The 22,941-nt window shown below is 50.0% G+C and overlaps 1 protein-coding gene across 1 annotated transcript in view; it reads left to right on the top strand.

Annotated features, from left to right (window-relative positions):
* The window catches only part of LOC141264686 (3'-5' RNA helicase YTHDC2-like), a 69,143-nt gene that overhangs the window by 44,682 nt on the left and 1,520 nt on the right, over positions 1-22,941 (top strand). The window contains exons 3-5 of the mRNA XM_073676974.1: positions 14,101-14,300; positions 17,419-17,585; positions 22,212-22,314. Coding sequence (XP_073533075.1) covers positions 14,101-14,300; positions 17,419-17,585; positions 22,212-22,314 — 470 coding nt within the window. The remainder of the gene's footprint in view (positions 1-14,100; positions 14,301-17,418; positions 17,586-22,211; positions 22,315-22,941) is intronic.

Below are 22,941 nucleotides of genomic sequence, written 5' to 3'. Positions count from 1 at the left end.
CTACACAGGTCGCCAAACCAGACTGTGTAGTGGGGTACAACAAGTACATGGGGGGAGTTGATCTCTCCGATCAAGTCCTCCAGCCGTACAGTGCTTTGAGAAAGGCCAAGGTATGGTATAAGAAGCTGGCCGTGCACATTGTTCAGATGGTAATGCACAACGCTTTCCTTCTGTCAAAATGTGCAGGCCAGACTTCTGCGTCGTATCTTCACTTTCAGGAGACAGTTATCAGGGCCCTGATAATTGGCAGTGGTGGCGGAGCGGGCCCCACTACTTCTGGAACTGAAGGACCTCGAATTGTACCGGGCCAGCATTTCCCGGGGCAGATCCCTCACAGTGGAAAAAAAAGGTAAGTCACAAAAGAAGTGCAGAGTGTGTTACCGAAGGGAAATACGCAAGGACACCATTTACCAATGTGACACCTGCCCCGACAAACCTGGCCTCTGCATGAAAGACTGCTTCAAAAGGTACCATACTTCCATGGACTATGGAATTAATTTCTGACGTATGACAACCTGACGAACACTACACAGCTGACGTAGTGTTCGTCAGGTTGTCATGCTTCAGTTGTGTAGTGTTTGTCAGGTTGTCCTACACAACTGGCGTATAACACTACATTATAAAATTGACAAATCAGGTATCCGTTCCAAAAAGGGGGCACTTGTTGGGCATTTCCACTGTTTAGGCACATCAGGGGCTCTTAGAATGTGACATGACGCCCCCAGACCATTCCATCAAAGTCTGCATTCCAAAGCGTCACTCCTTCCCTTCCGAGCCCTGGCATGCGCCCCAACAGTAGTTTTCTCCAACACATGGGGTATCTGCGTACTCAGGAGTAATTGCACAACAACTTTTGGGGTCCAATTTCTCCTAGTACCTGTAGCGCTGGCGTCCCTGCCCTCTGCTAGGCAGGGACGCTGCTCCCCTCACCGCTCTGCTCCGTGCCCGGCGTCCTCTCCCCGCTCTGCTGTCAGCGCGCGCTCCTTCCCGGCGTCCTCCTCCCGCTCTGCTCTCAGCGCGCGCTCCTTCCCGGCCCCTGTGCTTAGGGCGCGCGCGCTCCCCTCCTCTTAAAGGGGCCGCACGCGCCGTCCTAAGGAGTCCCCGGCCAATGGCCGGAGGACTTCATCATATATAAGGCACCTCCTCCAAAATGGAGGTGCCCGAGCAATGTTGTTTGCACCTGTGTCTCACCTGTGCTTCAGCCCTCAGGTCCCGTTGCCAGTTACCTGCCAGTTACCTGCCAGTTACCTGCCAGTTTCCTGCCAGTTTCCTGCTAGTTACCTGCCTGATTCCTGCCTGAATACTTGTTACCTGTCTGCCAGTCTGAGGTCCGACGGTCTGCCTTACTACTCCTGTCAGTCTGTCTAAAGGACCAGCCTGCCCGCTCACCTGGGAGCGCATATCAGCTACCTGCCTGCTTGCCTGAGGTCCGACGGTCTGCCTTACTACTCCGGTCAGTCTGTCTATGGACCAGCTTGCCCGCTCACCTGGGAGCGCTTCTCCGTTATCTGCCTGCTTGCCAGCCCGGAGGCTCCGTTGTCACGTGCTGTGACCACCAGCTATCTCAGAGACTCTTGCCCGCTCACCTGGGAGCGCATCTCCGTTACCTGCCTGCTTGCCAGCCCGGAGGTCCCGTTGTCACGTGCGGTGACCACCAGCTATTCCAGAGACTCTTGCCCGCTCACCTGGGAGCGCTTCTCCGTTACCTACCTGCCTGCCAGCCCGGAGGTTCCGCCGTCACGTGCCGTGACCACCTGCTATTCCAGAGACTCTCGCTTGCTCACCTAGGAGCACACATCTACCATCTGCCTGCTAGCCTACCCGGAGGCTCTGCCATCACAGGTCGTACCTACCCCTTACCCAGAGACTGCCCTGATCACTTGCCGTAACTCCCTGTCCGTTCACCCAGAGACTGCCACCCGCTCCCTTACAAGGGCCGCCCCCTTGTATAGTAGCTCAGAGGTTCCGCCTCCCGGACCCGTTACAGTTTGCTCGGGCCATGGAACCCGGTGGCACCCAAGCTCCCTCGCTCTCGGACCTCTGTCTTGAACTGTCCCGTCAGAAGTCCCAACAGGAGGCCATCCTGGGTCATCTGCGGAATGTTAATACTCGCCTGAACACCCTGTCTGATCCTGCAACTACGGCCAGTACCTTGGTATCCTTTTCCGGACCCCGGCTCTCTGCACCTCCTCGCTTCGGAGGCGACTCCGTCCTGGCTCGGGGCTTCATAAATCAGTGCACCCTGCATTTTGAACTATTGTCCCACCAGTTTAACTCCGACCGAGCCAAAATTGCATTCATCATGTCCCATCTCACCGGGGAGGCTCTGGCCTGGCTAAATCCTCTATGGGAGAGAGGAGACCCCCTGGTGTCCGACTTGCCTGCCTTTCTCACGGCTTTCCGGAAAGCCTTCGACGAACCCGGACGGAGGACCTCATCCGCATCATCTCTGCTACGCCTCCGTCAGGGAAGCCTCACCGTGGGTCAGTATGCCATACGGTTCCGTACCCTTGCCTCGGAGCTGGCCTGGGATAACGAAGCTCGGGTATCCGTCTTCTGGGAGGGTCTGTCCGGCCGTATTAAAGATGAACTTGCTGGTCGGGACATTCCTACCACTCTCGATGACCTAATAACTCTTGCCACCCGGATTGACCTACGGTTCCAGGAACGTGCCAAAGAGGTCACCCGTGAAAAGGGGCTTCCACGTCTGGTTCCTACTTTTCTGAAACCCGTCACTCCTTCCGTTTCTCCCCAGGTACACTCTCCTGAGCCTATGCAGGTCGACCAGACCAAGATGGTCAAATCCCGTCAGGACTTTCGCCGTGCCGAGGGGAGCTGCTTCTACTGTGGCAGTAAGGAGCATCGGATCCGTGCCTGCCCGGAGAGGTCGGGAGAACGCCTGTGTCTAGGTTCGCTCAGAGGACTTGATCTAGACAAAAATAAATCCTCTCCATCCCTGCTGCTGTCTGTCTCAATCATCTGCGGGGAGAATCGTTATTCCGAACTAGCCCAACTTGACTCTGGAGCAGCCGGAAATCTTATTTCACTGTCCCTGGTGGAGAAATACCGCATCCCCACCAAACCTCTGGCTGTACCCTTGTCTGTTGTTGCCGTGGATGGGGGCCTCTTATCTCGCCCCATCCAATTCATCACCGAATCCATTACTCTGCAAGTGGGTATGCTGCATTCAGAGAGTATCTCCCTTCACGTTCTGCCTGGACTCTCTCACGCCCTCTTGCTAGGTCTGCCTTGGCTCCAGAGACATGCACCCGTGCTTGACTGGCAAACCGGAGAAGTCCTTCGCTGGGGACAAGACTGTCATAAAACCTGTCTGGTTCCCGTCCATTCCGTCCGTCCCTCTCCTATCCCAGCTAATCTACCTGGACTTCCGATTCCTTATTGGTCTTGTGCTGATGTCTTTGATATGGAGGAGGCAGAGACATTACCACCTCATAGACCATGTGACTGCCCCATCGATCCCGCCAGAGTAATGCAGGTGGCCCCCGTGAGTCTAAATTGTCTCCCTCCTGGTAAGACGTTCGTATCGGTACCTGATCGGGAGAGGATCCTACACTGGGGTCATTCGTCTAAACTAGCTGGCCACACCGGTCAGAAAAAGACCCTCCAGCTTATTACCCGGCACTACTGGTGGCCTAACCTGCACAAGGATGTTATGGACTTTGTTTCTGCCTGTGTGTCCTGCGCCCGCAACAAGGTTCCGAGACACCTGTCGGCCGGCCGCCTTCTTCCTCTGCCAGCACCTGCTGCCCCCTGGCAGCATATAGCGATGGACTTCGTAACTGATCTGCCCGTCTCTGCCGGTTGTACGGTCATTTGGGTGGTCGCTGACCGCTTTTCCAAGATGGCTCACTTCATTCCCCTGCCAGGTCTTCCGTCTGCATCCGAGCTGGCTAGAGTCTTTATCCGCCACATCTTCCGTCTTCATGGCCTGCCCCGTCACATCGTGTCGGATCGAGGAGTACAGTTCACTTCTCGTTTCTGGAGAGCCACTTGTAAATTGCTAGACGTCACTCTGGACTTCTCCTCCGCTTACCACCCACAGTCTAATGGTCAAGTGGAGCGGATCAATCAGAACCTGACCAGTTACCTCCGGCACTTCGTTAATGCTCACCATTCTGACTGGGTGGATCTCCTGCCATGGGCCGAATTCTCGTACAACAATCACAAGAGCGAGTCTTCCTCCATATGGGAGAGTACCCGGTCCGCACTCCTTCTGTCATCCGAGCGTATGAAAAGGCACGCTGACAAAGGACGTCTGGATCCTCCTCAATTCCGTCCTGGGGATAAAGTCTGGCTCTCGTCCAAATATGTCCGGCTCAAGATCCCTTCCTATAAGTTGGGGCCTCAGTTCATCGGCCCACTGGAGGTTATCAGTCAGATCAACCCGGTGGCCTATAAATTGAAACTCCCGGCCAACTTACGGATCCCTAACTCCTTCCATGTATCTCTCCTCAAACCTGTGGTACTTAACTCTTTTTCTAAGTCTACAGGTACGCCTCTTGCTCCGGTTTCTGCTGAGGACGAGTTTGAGGTAGAGAACATTCTTGCCACCAAAAGGGTAAGAGGAAAGACCTTTTTCTTGGTAGATTGGAGGGGGTTTGGTCCTGAGGAGAGAACGTGGGAGCCCCGGGAGAATATCCATGCCCCTCTCATCCTAGCTAAATTTCTGTCTGGCCTAAAAAAGGGGGGGCCTAAAGGGGGGGGTACTGTAGCGCTGGCGTCCCTGCCCTCTGCTAGGCAGGGACGCTGCTCCCCTCACCGCTCTGCTCCGTGCCCGGCGTCCTCTCCCCGCTCTGCTGTCAGCGCGCGCTCCTTCCCGGCGTCCTCCTCCCGCTCTGCTCTCAGCGCGCGCTCCTTCCCGGCCCCTGTGCTTAGGGCGCGCGCTCCCCTCCTCTTAAAGGGGCCGCACGCGCCGTCCTAAGGAGTCCCCGGCCAATGGCCGGAGGACTTCATCATATATAAGGCACCTCCTCCAAAATGGAGGTGCCCGAGCAATGTTGTTTGCACCTGTGTCTCACCTGTGCTTCAGCCCTCAGGTCCCGTTGCCAGTTACCTGCCAGTTACCTGCCAGTTTCCTGCCAGTTTCCTGCTAGTTACCTGCCTGATTCCTGCCTGAATACTTGTTACCTGTCTGCCAGTCTGAGGTCCGACGGTCTGCCTTACTACTCCTGTCAGTCTGTCTAAAGGACCAGCCTGCCCGCTCACCTGGGAGCGCATATCAGCTACCTGCCTGCTTGCCTGAGGTCCGACGGTCTGCCTTACTACTCCGGTCAGTCTGTCTATGGACCAGCTTGCCCGCTCACCTGGGAGCGCTTCTCCGTTATCTGCCTGCTTGCCAGCCCGGAGGCTCCGTTGTCACGTGCTGTGACCACCAGCTATCTCAGAGACTCTTGCCCGCTCACCTGGGAGCGCATCTCCGTTACCTGCCTGCTTGCCAGCCCGGAGGTCCCGTTGTCACGTGCGGTGACCACCAGCTATTCCAGAGACTCTTGCCCGCTCACCTGGGAGCGCTTCTCCGTTACCTACCTGCCTGCCAGCCCGGAGGTTCCGCCGTCACGTGCCGTGACCACCTGCTATTCCAGAGACTCTCGCTTGCTCACCTAGGAGCACACATCTACCATCTGCCTGCTAGCCTACCCGGAGGCTCTGCCATCACAGGTCGTACCTACCCCTTACCCAGAGACTGCCCTGATCACTTGCCGTAACTCCCTGTCCGTTCACCCAGAGACTGCCACCCGCTCCCTTACAAGGGCCGCCCCCTTGTATAGTAGCTCAGAGGTTCCGCCTCCCGGACCCGTTACAGTACCCTCGTGAAAATATAAATATTGCGGCTAAAAGAGCGTTTTTGTGGAAAAAAATGATTTTTTTTTTTCACGGCTTTACGTCATAAACCTATGCAAAACACTTGGGGGTTCAAAGTGCTCACCACACATCTAGATAAGTTCCCTGAGGGGTCTAGTTTCCAAAATGGGGTCACTTGTGGGGGAGCTCCAATGTTTAGGCCTACAGGGGCTCTCCAAACGCGACATGGTGTACGCTAACAAATTGGAACCATGTCGCGTTTGGAGAGCCCCTGTGTGCCTAAACTTTGGAGCTCCCCAACAATTGACCCCATTTTGGAAACTAGACCCCCCAAGGCACCTACCTAGATGCATAGTGAGCACTTGGAACCCCCAGTTGCATCATAAATTGTTACGGGTCCGCGTGGTGGAACCTCTGTGCCGAGGTGCAAGGAGGGACCCAGAGGGGCGTGACTAAGTATCCACCCGAACTGATCTTGGTCGTACGGCAGCTAACGACACCGTGACCAGGGAGGATCCGGGCTGAGGGACCAGGTGCTACTCTGGGGACGACCCTGTAAGAGAGCAGGTGGCTCCCACGGGTCAGATGGCTGGGACTGACCGGTATGGCGGATGGATACGGCAAGCAGGCGGAAGTCTCTGGTAGCTGACAGGTGGTCACAGTTCGGGAAAGCAGGGCAAGTAGCAGTCTTTAGGTTTCCCAGGAAGGTGGTCACAGCAAGTGACGGCAGGGTCTCCCGGCAGGCAGGAAACAGGCGGGTGCTCCCAGGTGAGCGGGCAGACAGACGAGGCAGGTAACTGGTGGACGCTCCCAGGTGAGCGGTCTGACGGACACAGCAGGTAACAGGCGGATGCTCCCAGGTGAGCGGGCAGACAGACGAGGCAGGTAACTGGTGGGCGCTCCCAGGTGAGCGGGCTGACGGACACAGCAGGTAACTGGCGGATGCTCCCAGGTGAGCGGGCTGGCAGACAGGGCAGGTAACAGGTGAGCACTCCAGGTGAGCGGGCTGGCAGGCTCGGCAGGTAACGGGCAGATAACAGGCTGGCAGGCAGGACGAGGAGTCAGGCTAGCAGCGGGACCTGAGGGCTGAAGCAAAGATCAGACACAGTGCAAACAACTTTGCTCGAGCACCTCCATTTTGGAAGAGGTGCCTTATAAATGGGAGGTCTTCCGGCAATTGGCCGGGGACTCCTTAGGACGGCGCGCGCGGTTCCTTTAAGAGAGGGGGAGCGCGCGCGCCCTAAGCACACTGCCGGGGAAAGAGTGAGCGCCGGCAGCAGCGGGGAAAGAAGCACTGGAGGACGCCGCGCCAGGAGCGGGGAGGTGAGAGGGGCGGCGTCTCTGCCTAGCAAGGGGCAGAGACGCCGATGCTACAGTACCCCCCCCTTTAGGCCCCCTCTTTTTTTGGCCAGAAAGAAATTTTTCAAGGAGAAGCGGGGCGTTGATATTCTCCCTGGGTTCCCAAGTTCTCTCCTCAGGACCAAACCCCTTCCAATCTACCAGAAAAAAGGTCTTTCCTCTTACCCTCTTGGTGGCCAGAATACTCTCTACCTCAAAGACGTCTTCAGCGGAAACCGGAGCAGGGGGAGCACCTGGATTGTTGGAAAAAGAGTTAAAGACAACAGGTTTGAGGAGAGATACGTGGAAGGAGTTGGGAATCCGTAGGGTGGCCGGGAGTTTTAATTTGTAGGCCACTGTATTAATTTGCTTGAGGATTTCGAAAGGGCCGATGAAGCGAGGACCTAACTTGTAGGAGGGTATCTTGAGCCGCACATGTCTGGAGGAGAGCCAAACCTTGTCTCCTGGACGGAATTGAGGCGGATCCAGACGTCTCTTATCAGCATAACTCTTCATCCGCTCGGAGGACTGAAGAGGTGCGGACCTAGTACTCTCCCAAATGGTAGAAAACTCGCTGACAAGAGACTCCGCGGCAGGATTGTCCACAGAAGCGGAGACGGGAAACGGAATCCCGGGGTGTTGGCCATAGACAATAAAGAACGGGGACTTGGAAGAGGATTCGCTCTCGTGGTTATTATAAGAGAATTCCGCCCACGGAAGGAGGTCCACCCAATCAGAATGGTGGGCATTAACAAAGTGCCGGAGGTAGCTGGTAAGGATCTGATTGATCCGCTCCACTTGACCATTGGACTTAGGGTGGTAAGCGGAGGAGAAGTCCTGGGTGACGTCCAGCAGTTTACATGTGGCTCTCCAGAAGCGTGAGGTGAACTGAACCCCACGATCCGACACGATGTGGATGGGTAGGCCATGGAGACGGAAGATATGGCGGATAAAGTCCTTAGCCAGCTCAGGTGCAGACGGGAGACCAGGCAGGGGAATGAAGTGAGCCATTTTAGAAAAGCGGTCCGCGACCACCCAAATGACAGTACACCCGGCTGAAACAGGGAGATCGGTAATGAAGTCCATAGCGATGTGTTGCCACGGGGCAACAGGTATGGGAAGCGGCGGCAGGAGATGACCGGCTGGTAAGTGTCTGGGAACTTTGTTGCGGCCACAAGATGAACAGGCAGAGACGAAGTCTACCACATCCTTACGCAGGGTAGACCACCAGTAATGCCGGGAAATGAGCAGAAAAGTCTTCTTTTGGCCGGCATGGCCAGCTAGTTTAGAAGAATGACCCCAGCGAAGAACCTTCTCACGGTCAGGAACCGCCACGAACGTCTTGCCGGGTGGAAGACGAGTCAAATCTAAGGGGGCCACATTCATCACCTTGGAGGGGTCGATAATGTGCATAGGCTCCTCCTCTTGGTCGGAGAACAGAAAGGATCGAGACAAGGCATCAGCTTTGACATTCTTGTCCGCCGGGCGGAAATGAAGGATGAAATCGAAGTGGGCAAAAAACAAAGACCACCGGACCTGACGTGGATTAAGTCTCTGGGCATTTTGGAGATATGCCAGATTTTTGTGATCCGTGTAGATGATCACCGGGTATAGAGCCCCTTCAAGCAGATAGCGCCACTCCTCCAGCGCCAATTTGACAGCCAGCAGTTCTCGGTCTCCTATGGAATAATTGCGCTCAGAGGAGGAGAAGATTTTGGAGAAAAAGCCGCAGGTTACCATTCTCCCGGATGAAGACTTTTGGGTGAACACCGCTCCGGCTCCAGAGGAGGAAGCATCAACCTCCAGGTAGAACTGTTTGTTGCAGTCCGGACGCTGCAGCACAGGGGCAGAGGAAAAGGCTTGCTTCAGGGAAAGGAAGGCCTCCTCAGCTTCGGGTGGCCATACCTTGGGATTTGCTCCCTTACGGGTGAGCCCAGATATGGGAGCAGTCCGAGACGAGAAGTGTGGAATGAAGAGACGATAGTAATTAGTGAAGCCCATTAATCGCTGTATCGCCTTCAACCCCTCTGGACGGGGCCACTTTAGGACAGCAGAGAGCTTCTCGGGATCCATTCGCAAGCCTGTCTGGGAGATAACATAGCCCAGGAATGGAAGAGAGGTCTGCTCAAATAGGCACTTCTCGTATTTGGCATAGAGGTGGTTCTGCCTGAGCCTAAGCAGGACCTGACGAACATCCCTCCGGTGTGTGGGAAGATTCGGAGAGAAGACCAAGATGTCGTCCAGGTATACCACCACGCAGGAGTAAAGAAGGTCACGAAAGATGTCGTTGACCAGTTCTTGGAAGACGGCGGGAGCATTGCAGAGGCCGGAGGGCATCACTTTGTACTCATAGTGTCCGTCCCGGGAATTAAATGCCGTTTTCCACTCGTCTCCTTGACGGATACGGACCAGGTTATACGCTCCACGTAGATCCAGCTTTGAGAAGATCCTGGCGCCTTTAAGGCGATCAAATAACTCGGAGATGAGCGGAAGGGGGTATTTATTTTTAACCGTGATCTGATTGAGTCCTCTATAGTCGATACAGGGGCGTAACGAGCCATCCTTTTTTTTGACAAAGAAGAATCCGGCTCCAGCCGGGGAAGTAGACTTCCGGATGAATCCCCTAGCCAGATTCTCCTCTATGTACTCGGACATGGCCCGGGTTTCAGCCATAGACAACGGATAAATACTCCCACGGGGGGTAAGTGGCGCCAGGTACCAGGTCGATCGGGCAATCATATGGCCTATGAGGTGGCAATGTCTCTGCTTCCTTTTTACCGAAGACGTCAGCATAGGGCCAGTAAGGAGCCGGAAGACCGGGTAAATTAGCTGGGGTAGGTGGTGGACGAACCGGACGAACCGGAACCAGGCAAGTCTTATGGCAGGCCGCCCCCCACCGGAGTACTTCACCGGAATGCCAGTTCAACACGGGTTCATGTGTCTGGAACCAAGGTAGGCCTAGCAATAGGGAGTGGGAGAGTCCGGGTAGCACATGGAAGGAGATTACCTCAGAGTGCAGCATTCCCACCTGCAGGGTTATGGGTTCCGTGACGAGCAGGATGGTCACTGGAAGGAGTCTTCCATCCACGGAGGCGACTGACAATGGTTCAGCCAGAGACCTGGCTGGAATCCGGTGTTTCTCAACCAGGGACTGGGAGATGAGGTTTCCAGCGGATCCAGAATCCAGGTGGGCGAGTTCAAAGTGACGGTTCTCTCCCCAGGAGATAGAGACAGACAAAGTCAGGGTTGGAGAGGACTTTTGTCTAGGGCGACCTCTCCGAGCGGTCCTAGACACTGGAGTTTCCCGGCCTCTCCGGACAGGAACGGATCAGGTGCTTCTTACTGCCACAATAGAAACAGCTCCCCTCGGCTCGGCCTGACTCTTGGCGAGATTTGACCATCTTGGTCTGATCGATCTGCATGGGCTCGGGTGAGTGCGCCCGGGGAATGACAGAAGAGGAGACAGGTCTCTGGAAAGTAGGAGCAAGGCGGGGAAACTTTCTCTCACGGGTGGTCTCTTTGGTGCGCTCTTGAAACCGGATGTCAATCCGGGTAGCCAGCGACACCAGGTCATCCAGGGTGGTAGGAATGTCCCGACCGGCGAGCTTATCTTTAATCCGACCGGAAAGACCCTCCCAGAAGACGGACACCAGGGCCTCGTTATCCCAGGCAAGTTCAGAAGCGAGGGTGCGGAACCGTATGGCATATTGGCCCACGGTGAGACTCCCTTGGTGGAGACGTAGCAGAGAGGAGGCAGATGAGGTCTTACGTCCCGGTTCATCGAAGACTCTCCGGAAAGCAGTGAGGAAAGACTACAGGTCGGACACCAGGGGGTCCCCTCTCTCCCACAGGGGGTTAAGCCATGCCAGTGCCTCCCCAGTGAGATTGGACATGATGAATGCCACTTTGGCCCAGTCGGAGATAAACTGATGAGCCAAGAGTTCAAAGTGCAGGGTGCACTGGTTTATGAAGCCCCGAGCTTGAGCTGGGTCGCCTCCGAAACGAGGAGGTGCAGAAAGCCGGGGTCCGGAGCAGGATGCCATGGTATTGGTGGGCAGCGGCGCTGCCGGGGTGCGAGTGGTGCAACTAGCGGTGGTTGGTGGTGGAGCAGCCAGTGTGTCCAGGCTGGAGTTGACATTCCGCAGGTGGTTCAGGATGGACTCCTGCTGGGATCTCTGACGGGAGACTTCATGGTATAGGTCAGAGAGCGAGGGAGCTTGGGTGCCACCGGGTTCCATGGCCCGAGCAAACTGTTACGGGTCCGGGTGGTGGAACCTCTGTGCCGAGGTGCAAGGAGGGACCCAGAGGGGCGTGACTAAGTATCCACCCGAACCGACCTTGGTCTAATGGCAGCTAACGACACCGTGACCAGGGAGGATCTGGGCTGAGGGACCAGGTGCTACTCTGGGGACGACCTTGTAAGAGAGCAGGTGGCTCCCACGGGTCAGATGGCTGGGACTGACCGGTATGGCGGATGGATACGGCAAGCAGGCGGAAGTCTCTGGTAGCTGACAGGTGGTCACAGTTCGGGAAAGCAGGGCAAGTAGCAGTCTTTAGGTTTACCAGGAAGGTGGTCACAGCAAGTGACGGCAGGGTCTCCAGGCAGGCAGGCAGGAAACAGGCGGGTGCTCCAGGTGAGCGGGCAGACAGACGAAGCAGGTAACTGGTGGACGCTCCCAGGTGAGCAGGCTGACATACACAGCAGGTAACAGGCAGATGCTCCCAAGTGAGCGCGCAGACAGACGAGGCAGGTAACTGGCTGGTAACTGGTGGGCGCTCCCAGGTGAGCAGGCTGACGGACACAGCAGGTAACAGGCGGATGCTCCCAGGTGAGCGGACTGGCAGACAGGGCAGGTAACAGGCAGGTAACAGGTGAGCGCTCCAGGTGAGCGGGCTGGCAGGCTCGGCAGGTAACGGGCAGATAACAGGCTGGCAGGCAGGACGAGGAGTCAGGCTAGCAGCGGGACCTGAGGGCTGAAGCAAAGATCAGACACTGTGCAAACAACTTTGCTCGGGCACCTCCATTTTGAAGGAGGTGCCTTATAAATGGGAGGTCCTCCGGCAATTGGCCGGGGACTCCTTAGGACGGCGCGCGCGGTACCTTTAAGAGAGGGGGAGCGCACGCTCGCCCTAAGCACACTGCCGGGGAAAGAGCGCGCGCCGGCAGCAGCGGGGAGAGAAGCGCTGGAGGACGCCGCGCCAGGAGCGGGGAGGTGAGAGGAACGGCGTCTCTGCCTAGCAAGGGGCAGAGACGCCGATGCTACACAAATTAATCCGTAAAAAATAAAGTGTTTTTTTTTCCACTTTTTCATTTTTACGAATCAATTTGTGAAGCACCTGGGGGTTCCAAGTGCTCACTATGCATCTAGATAGGTGCCTTGGGGGGTCTAGTTTCCAAAATGGGGTCACTTGTGGGGGAGTTCCAATGTTTAGGCACACAGGGGCTCTCCAAACGCGACATGGTGTCCGCTAACAAATTGAATGGAAAATCGGCTCAAATTGTTAGCGGACACCATGTTGCGAAAGCCCCTGTGTGCCTAAACATTGGAGCTCCCCCACAAGTGACCCCATTTTGGAAACTAGACCCCCCAAGGCACCTATCTAGATGCATAGTGAGCACTTGGAACCCCCAGGTGCTTCACAAATTAATCCGTAAGAATAAAAAAGTGCTCACTATGCATCTAGATAGGTGCCTTGGGGGGTCTAGTTTCCAAAATGGGGTCACTTGTAGGGGAGCTCCAATGTTTAGGCACACAGGGGCTCTCCAAACGAAACATGGCGTCCGCTAATTATTTAAGCAAATTTTACAATCAAAAAGTCAAATGGCGCTCCTTCCCTTGCGCCCAAACAGCAGTCATCAAAGCAAAAGGTGGCTACTTTGAAGAACCTAGAATATAAGACTTATTTTCAGTTGTTTCACACTTTTTTTGTTAAGTATATAATTCCACATGTGTTAATACATAGTTTTGATGCCTTCAGTGTGAATGTACAATTTTCATAGTTATGAAAATACAGAAAAATCTTTAAATGAGAAGGTGTGTCCAAACTTTTGGTCTGTACTGTATATATATATATATATATATATATATATATATATATATATATATATATATATATATATATATATGCCACATCCTGATATATATGCCCCCCCCCCTTCCTATTATGTGTGGCCCCCATCCCCATCCTGGTATGCATGGCACCCCCATCCTGGTATGCATGGCACCCCCATCTCCATCACGCTGCACACACACACCAAAAAAAAATTAAGGATTCTACTCACCTCCTCTCTGCTCCAGCGCTGCATCCTGCTCTTCTGCCAGCTGGTGATCTCACCTTGTGAGCAGCGCATAACGTCACTGCCATGCACCCTCACACGCTGAGGTCAGCTGCTGGAATATTCACTGCTCTCCATGCCGGGACTAAGGGCTTTGGGGGCAGTGAATATTATTTTTCCTTATTAGCGCGCACAGTGGTAGCCTCAGCCTCAGCCGCGGCTCCTGCAGCGGCTCGGTGATCACAAGTGTCTGCTATTAAGAGAATGAATATTTACTGCTCTCCACTCCCATGGGTGTGGGGAGCAGTGAATATTCATTCTCTTTAACAGCGGGCACAGTGTTAGCTGCAGCAGGCGGCTCCTGTCTCCTGTGACCCGCTGTTCCGCCTCTGCCGCTCCCCCCACACCATCCACAGCCGGACCGTACATCCGGACTATAAAATGCCCCCCCCCCCACACTTTCCTCCAAAATTTTGGAAGAAAAAAGTGTGTCTTGTAGTCCTTAAAATGCGGTAGTTATGTGAACTCTGTGAAGCTGTGCATAATAGAGGTAAGCCCTGAACATATGATTTTGAAAGGAATCTTCTTGGGTTATGGATTTAGTTTGGGGCCATATCTGGTGGAGTTTGCCAGATTTATGAATTTTTAATTATTGTTTGTAGAGAGCCGTGAAATGAACAAAACCAGTGGTCGGTTAAACAATGGCATCCCCCAAGTCCCTGTGAGAAGAGGGGAATCTGACTTTGACTCTTTCCGTCAGTCTTTACCAGTATTTGAAAAGCAAGAGGAAGTTGTTCAGATTATTAAGGAAAATAAAGTTGTTCTGATTGTTGGAGAAACAGGATCAGGAAAAACCACCCAGGTAGGACATACATTTTTCATTGAAAAATCTAAATAACCTTAGGGTACAGGCATACAAAAATATTCTAAAATTATTAGCATCCATGTATTGATATATCTTGTGGGTTTTCTTGTTAGCAGTTACGTAATTTATTTTTAGCGTTTCTGGACACTGCAACTTAAAGGATGGCTTCAATAACTTTGGCCGAAAATGATTTCTTCAATCAGTGTAGGCAAAGCTATTCTTTTCTATCTGCCATAAATCCGCTTAGCATGTATGAACTGACAAGCATGCATGCGTTCTCAGCTGGGACTTATCGCCCTTGTGAGTAAATGGATAGTGCATGTGGAAACTCAACATGTTCAACCTTAAGCATTAGAGTTGGTGCTAATTGATTTGCAGGACTCTGTCCAGTGACTCATATGTGATATTGCACAGGCTGGCTAATTAAAAGTAGCCACAGATGCTGTCAGGTAAGAGACAGTTCTTCAGTCTCTCATCTAGCCCCAGAGATTATGGTCATGGCCGCTGTTCAACGTCCTGGGAATCAGTGTGCAACAAAATGAGGGTAAAGGGATGTGAGGACAGAGGCAATTGGCTGGCATGGATGGAAAAAACCTCATAAGTGACACATGAGCAAAAAGTACAGACAAAGTTCTTTTGTAACCAGTGATTAATAATCAACAGTAGAGGTGGAGTAGTTAAGACCTAATGACAGGTTTGCAAATATATTTATAATCAACATGCCAGATACAAAACAGTATTGGAACCTTATTGGTATAACATAATTGGGGTTGATCAAAAAAACCTCAACAATCACGAAAAAAGGTCATCTTAATCCAACATGGATAAAACATGTATCAGAATAAATTGCTCCAACCTCAATTGTTATCAGCAGAGGTAAGTATTCTCAGGGTCTATGAAAAAACACCAGTGATGGCGGTATGTGTGGGCTCTAGAAGTTGTACCCAACAGGATAGCTGCATATGTAAAAAGCGCAAATGTACAGCGTTTTACCCAGGGGAAAAAAAAAAAAAAGGGAATAGTGGATGAATGAATTCCAGGGTGATAGATAGATGTTGGTAAAGCTGTCACAAGAGAAAGTATCGTAATCCATATTGCAGCAGCAAATCACACCATGTGGGTCTCATACTTACAGTGCCGACAGGAAGCCAATGCCTCGTGCTCACACACCGCCCTCTGCCCTACGCGCGTTTCGGCTGGGAATGCCTTCGTCAGGGGGTGGTGAATGACGGGAGTGCAGGGAATTAAAAGGCAGCAATGGCCAATGACAGGTGGGGGAGTGTGTGTGAGGAACCAATCACTGCAGGAGGGCGTGTTGCCGGCAGCTGCATGACGCGGTTGCTGTGGATGCGGCGGTGGGGCGGCGCTTGACACGCGTCATACCACGCCCTCCCGCAGTGATTGGTTCCTCACACACACTCCCCCACCTGTCATTGGCCATTGCTGCCTTTTAATTCCCTGCACTCCCGTCATTCACCACCCCCTGACGAAGGCATTCCCAGCCGAAACGCGCGTAGGGCAGAGGGCGGTGTGTGAGCACGAGGCATTGGCTTCCTGTCGGCTCTGCAAGTATGAGACCCACATGGTGTGATTTGCTGCTGCAATATGGATTACGCTACGGTCTCTTGTGACAGCTTTACCAACATCTATCTATGACCCTGGAATTCATTCATCCACTATTCCCCCCCCCCCTGGGTAAAACGCTGTACATTTGCGCTTTTTACGTATGCAGCTATCCTGTTGGGTAAAACTTCTAGCGCCCACACTAAGTATGGCACCCACATACCGCTATCACTGGTGTTTTTTCATAGACCCTGAGAATACTTACCTCTGCTTATAACAATTGAGGTTGGAGCAATTTATTCTGATACATGTTTTATCCATGTTGGATTAAGATGACCTTTTTTTGTGATTGTTGAGGTTTTTTTTGATAAACCCCAATTATGTTATACCAATAAGGTTCCAATACTGTTTTGTATCTGGCATGTTGATTATAAATATATTTGCAAACCTGTTATTAGGTCTTAACTATTCCACCTCTACTGTTGATTATTAATCACTGGTTACAAAAGAACTTTGTCTGTACTTTTTGCTCATGTGTCACTTATGAGGCTTTTTCCATCCATGCCAGCCAATTGCCTCTGTCCTCACATCCCTTTACCCTCCTTTTGTGTTTTTAATATACTTATTGTGATCCATTTGTGTTTTCTTTTTGTCAATAAAGTATTTATTTTTCCTACATTTGGATGTTTTTCAAAGTTTTTTCTCCTCTTTTGTTCTCTGTATGGCCCATATTAGAGGTCTGATTGCAGATATCTGGTTTTATAAAATCTGTTTTCCAGAGGCTTGGCATCTGCGGGACACCAAGCAAACCCCTCCTATCTGCTTACTATTCCCCTAAATCGCTGCCTCTGTGCTAAATTACCATATTCCCCCCCTCCCCTGCATGTCACAGGGCCCTGTGACCTGCCCTGCTCTGCCTCCCCTCCCACGCATGCGCAAAGCACCGCTCCCATGGAGCGCGCTCTGTTTCCCTCCGGCCCCGTTTGGCTGCGTACTGCGCTGCAGCCTTGTATTGCGCAATCGACAGTGAGTCACTGAGACTTCAACTCCGCTGGCAGTACACAGCCAAACGGGGCCGGAGGGAAATAAAGCGCGCTCCATGGGAGTGGTGCTTTGCGCATGCGTGGGAGGGGAGGCAGAGCAGGGCATGTCACAGGTCCCTGTGACGAGCAGGGGAGGGGGTGAATATGGTAATTTAGCACACAGGCGGCGATTTAGGGGAATAGTAAGCAGATAGGAGGGGTTTGCTTGGCGTCCCCCGGATGCCAAGCCTCTGGAAAACAGACTTTATAAAATCAGATTTCTCTGCAATCAGACCTCTGCTATGGGCCATACAGGTAAGTATAGATTTACTTTTCTATCACCTGTATGCCCATAGTAGAGGTCTGATATCGCCCAGGGCGGTGACACCCTACCTTTAAAACTGCAGGTGTGGTTGGGGGCGACACACAGGTTCATTTTGTTTAGTATTTGTTATTGTGTTTATTATTTAGCACAGTGACCACTTTTTTGTCTTGATGTGACTTCTTCCTCTAAATGTTTTGTCTGTAAGATTTCCCAGTTCCTTCTTGATGATTGCTACAGAAATGGAACTGCTTGTCGAATCTTCTGCACCCAGCCGAGGCGCCTGGCTGCAATTGCTGTTGCTGAAAGGGTTGCTGCTGAAAGGGGAGAGAAAATTGGTCAAACCATTGGTTACCAGATTCGTTTAGAGAGCCGGTATGTTCATTACTTCACTAATTTTCTAAGACTAGTCCTAAATTATAACTCAGCCAAACCTGATTTCATTGCAATCCACTGCAAGGCTAGAGTTTTTGAAGCCTATAAAAATGAAATTCAAACAGAACCTGACCAAGTATAAAAATGTAATTGGTAGCCAAAATCTGCAACATCTGTTTGCCCTTGTGAAGTCAGCCTTTTTTGTTGGACACAACAGCTCGGTATGAAGGAAAGAGCAAGACCACTTTATTTTTTAATCCGCTCTTGGTTTTGGAATTTAAAACTACTTTGAAAAACCTGAAAGTGTGATCTCCTCGTAAACTACTAACAGCTGAAATGAATAGCATTCATTATGTTGTTACAAGGGTATGTGTCAAGGGAAGGCATATACAGTGGGTACGGAAAGTATTCAGACCCCTTTAAATTTTTCTCTTTTTCATTGCAGCCATATGGTAAATTCTAAAAAGTTCATTTTTTTTATCATTAAAGTACACTCTGCACCTTATTTTGACTGAAAAAAACAGAAATGTAGAAATTTTTGCAAATTTATTAAGAAAGAAAAACTGAAATATCACATGGTCATAACTATTCAGACCTTTGCTCAGACACTCATATTTAACGCACATGCTGTCCATTTCCTTGTGATCCTCCTTGAGATGGTTCTACTCCTTCATTGGAGTCCAGCTGTGTTTAATTAAACTGATAGGACTTGATTTGGAAAGACACACACCTGTCTATATAAGACCTCACAGCTCACAGTGCATGTCAGACCAAATGAGAATCATGAGCTCAAAGGAACTGCCCAAGGAGCTCAGAGACAGAATTGTGGCAAGGAACAGATCTGGCCAAGGTTACAAAAGAATTTCTGCATTACTCAAGGTTCCGAAGAGCACAGTGGCCTCCATAATCCTTAAATGGAAGAAGTTTGGGACCACCAGAAGTCTTCCTAAACCTGGCCGTCCAGCCACTGAGCAATCGTGGGAGAAGAGCCTTGGTGAGAGAGGTAAAGGAGAACCCCAAGATCACTGTGGCTGAGCTCCAGAGATGCAGTAGGGAGATGGGAGAAAGTTCCACAAAGTCCACTATCACTGCAGCCCTCCACCAGTCGGGCCTTTATGGTTGAGTGGCACAACGGAAGCTTCTCCTCAGTGCAAGAGATATGAAAACCCACATAGAGTTTGCTCAAAAACACATGAAGGACTCCCAGACTATGAGAAATAAGATTCTCTGGTCTGATGAGACGAAGATAGAACTTTTTGGTGATAATTCTAAGCAGTATATCTGGAGAAAACGAGGCACTGCTGATCACCTGCCCAATACAATCCCAACAGTGAAACATGGTGGTGGTGGCATCATGCTATGGAGGTGTTTTTCAGCTGCATGGACAGGACGACTGGTTGCAATTGAAGGAAACATGAATGCGGCCAAGTACAGTACAGAGATATCCTGGATGAAAACCTCTTCCAGAGTGCTCTGGACCTCAAACTTGGCCAAAGGTTCACCTTCCAACAAGACAATGACCCTAGGTACACAGTTAAAATAACAAAGGAGTGGCTTCAGAACAACTCTGTGACCATTCTTGACTGGCCCAGCTAGACCCTTGACCTAAACCCAATTGAGCATCTCTGAAGAGACCTGAAAATGCCTGTATACAAACGTTCACCATCCAACCTGACGGAACTGGAGAGAATCTTCAAGGAAGAATGGCAGAGGATCCCCAAATCCAGGTGTGAAAAACTTGTTGCATCATTCCCAAGAAGACTCATGGCTGTACTAGCTCAAAAGGGTGCTTCTACTCAATACTGAGCAAAGGGTCTGAATACTTATGACCATGTGATATTTTAGTTTTTCTTTTTTAATAAATTTGCAAAAATTTCTACATTTCTCTTTTTTTTTTTCAGTCAAGATGGGGTGCAGAGTGTACTTTAATGAAAAAAAAAATGAACCTTTTAGAATTTACCAAATGGCTGCAATGAAACAAAGAGTGAAAAATTTAAAGGGGTCTGAATACTTTCCGTACCAACTGTAAAACGCAGCACGTTCTTGAAGTTGATGTCCTGGAAACAGTAAAAGTGGGGAATGATAAAGATTTTAGCGGCTTTAACAAAGGCCAAATCACAATGACTAGAGGACTGGCATTTCCTAAATGTGGGGTATTCCCAGCTTGTAGTGGTTCAGGGAAGAACAACCTGTGCTCATGCTGACAAGTGTCTGCAATGAGAAAATTCGCGTCAAATTTGGACCATGATGTTATAGAATAAGGTGTCTGGTTTGATGAATCACCTTTTCTTTTACATAATGTGGATGACCAGGTGTGTGCTTTGCTTACCTGCAATAAAGATGGAGTACATGAAGACGGTACGCTGGTGGAGGCAGTGTGATGCTCTGCTTGTATTTCACTGGAAACCTTTGGGTCCTTGCACTCATGTTTATGTTGACATGTTCCATATACCCAAACATGATGGCAGGCCAAGCACATGACAGTGGTGTTGCCTAGTAGAAGTTGCCTGTTTCAGCAGGATAAGGCACCTTGCCACACTGCAGCCTTTGTTCGGGAATAGTTTGAAGGTTATGACAAAAAGTTTGGGTTGTTGTCTTGGCCTCCAAATTACTTTAATGTCATTTTGAGTGAGCAGCTGCCAAATATGCTGGAAAACAAAGCTGAATCCTGAAGGCCACACCTCATAACTTACAAGACCTAAAGGATCTTCTGCTATTATCTTAAAGGCAGATATCACAGGATGCCTTCAGCGGTCTTGTGGAGTCCAGGATGTGATGGGTTACAGATATTTTTGGATTATATGAGTGGGAGCTACATAATGATTTGACCAAGATAAAAAAAATAAAGATTTCCTTCAGCAACAGGTTAAATGGTGTCTAAATGGAGTTGTAGAACGTCTGGAATTATTGACACCACAAGGTATACGATACAGACCAAAAGTTTGGACACACCTTCTCATTTAAAGATTTTTCTGTATTTCCATGACTATGAAAATTGTACATTCACACTGAAGGCATCAAAACTATGAATTAACACATGTGGAATTATATACGTACCAAAAATGTGTGAAACAACTGAAAATATGTCTTATATTCTAGGTTCTTCAAAGTAGCCACCTTTTGCTTTGATGACTGCTTTGCACACTCTTGGCATTATCTTTAAAAATCAAGAGGTAGTCACCGGAAATGGTCTTCCAACAATCTTGAAGGAGTTCCCAGAGATGCATAGCACTTGTTGGCCCTTTTGCCTTCACTCTTCTTTCCAGCTCACCCCAAACCATCTCGATATGGTTCAGGTCTGGTGACTGTGGAGGCAAGGTCATCTGGCGTAGCACCCCATCACTCTCCTCCTTGGTCAAATAGCCCTTACACAGCCTGGAGGTGTGTTTGGAGTCATTGTCCTGTTGAAAAATAAATGATGGTCCAACTAAACGCAAACCGGATGGAATAGCATGCTGCTGCAAGATGCTGTGGTAGCCATGCTGGTTCAGTATGCCTTCAATTTTGAATAAATCCCCAACACTGTCACCAGCAAAGCACCCCCCACACCATCACACCTCCTCCCCCATGCTTCACGGTGGGAACCAGACATGTAAAGTCCATCCGTTCACCTTCTCTGCGTCGCACAAAAACACGGTGGTTGGAACCAAAGATCTCAAATTTGGACTCATCAGACCAAAGCACAGATTTCCACTGGTCTAATGTCCATTTCTTGTGTTCATTAGCCCAAACAAGTCTCTTTTGCTTGTTGTCTGTCCTTAGCAGTGGTTTCCTAGCAGCCATTTTACCATGAAAGCCTGCTGCACAAAGTCTCCTCTTAACAGTTATTGAAGACATGTGTCTGCTGCTAGAACTCTGTGTGGCATTGACCTGGTCTCTAATCTGAGCTGCTGTTAACCTGCGATTTCTGAAGCTGGTGACTCGGATAAACTTATCCTCAGAAGCAGAGGTGACTCTTGGTCTTCCTTTCCTGGGGCGGTCCTCATGTGAGCCAATTTCTTTGTAGCGCTTGATGGTTTTTGCAACTGCACTTGGGGACACTTTCAAAGTTTTCCCATTTTTTCGGACTGACTGACCTTCATTTCTTAAAGTAATGATGGCCACTCGTTTTTCTTTACTTAGCTGCTTTTTTCTTGCCATAATACAAATTCTAACAGTCTATTCAGTAGGACTATCAGCTGTGTATCCACCAGACTTCTGCACAACACAACTGTTGGTCCCACCCCATTTATAAGGCAAGAAATCCCACTTATTAAACCTGACAGGGCACACCTGTGAAGTGAAAACCATTTCCGGTGACTACCTCTTGAAGCTCATCAAGAGAATACCAAGAGTGTGCAAAGCAGTCATCAAAGCAAAAGGTGGCTACTTTGAAGAACCTAGAATATAAGATATATTTTCAGTTGTTTCACACTTTTTTGTTAAGTATATAATTCCACATGTGTTAATTCATAGTTTTGATGCCTTCAGTGTAAATGTACAATTTTCATAGTCATGAAAATACAGAAAAATCTTTAAATGAGAAGGTCTGTACTGTACATTACTACAATATATAAAAAATAATTTCATAAATTGTTCTGTTTAAAACATTTAAATTAAAAAAATATTTTGCTTTCTCTTAAATAGGGTTTCTCCAAAGACGCTCCTCACCTTTTGCACTAATGGAGATCTCTTGCGTACTCTGATGGCTGGAGATACTACACTTTCAACAGTAACTCACGTCATTGTGGTAAGATATACTGCTTAGCTACAGCTGCACTGTGAATATTAATATAATGCTGATAAATTGGAGGCAGATGAATGATAGAAGGTGACTTCCAGTTATGAAATACTTTGATGGTTGGGATCTGTGCAATGTGACCCCCTCCACCCATCAGTAGCTAGAAAAAGGATGTAGATAGTGGTCTTCATTCAGGAGAGGTGAAGGGCTGTAAATGTAATATATCGCCAGCCTCCAGCTTTTTTAGCATTCACAGTAAGGCTCAGTTGTCACATCATTTTTCACTTTCATACACATTGACAGGATTTTCCTAACATATATTCCACTGCATAGGTATAACGTGGCATGCATTGGCATTGAATCCCATTATAAAAATTAAGTATACAGTCATGGCCAAAAGTATTGAGAATGAGACAAATAGTAATTTTTCCAAAGTTTACTGCTTCATTTTTTGTAATGGCAATTTGCATATACTCCTGAATGTCAAAGAGTGATCAGCTTAACAGCAATTACTGTACTTGCAAAGTCAATATTTGCCCAGAAAATGAACTTTAACCCCCAAAACACATTTCAACATCATTGCAGTCCTGCCTTAAAAGGAGCAGCTAACATCGTTTTAGTGATTGATCACCAGCC

The sequence above is a fragment of the Phyllobates terribilis genome, unplaced genomic scaffold (assembly GCF_046119375.1).
Source record: "Phyllobates terribilis strain yellow unplaced genomic scaffold, ASM4611937v1 Scaffold_1__5_contigs__length_1240528914, whole genome shotgun sequence".
NCBI lineage: Eukaryota > Metazoa > Chordata > Amphibia > Anura > Dendrobatidae > Phyllobates > Phyllobates terribilis.
The sequence above is the reverse complement of the archived record's forward strand: the minus strand, read 5'-3'. Positions and strand labels throughout refer to the sequence as shown.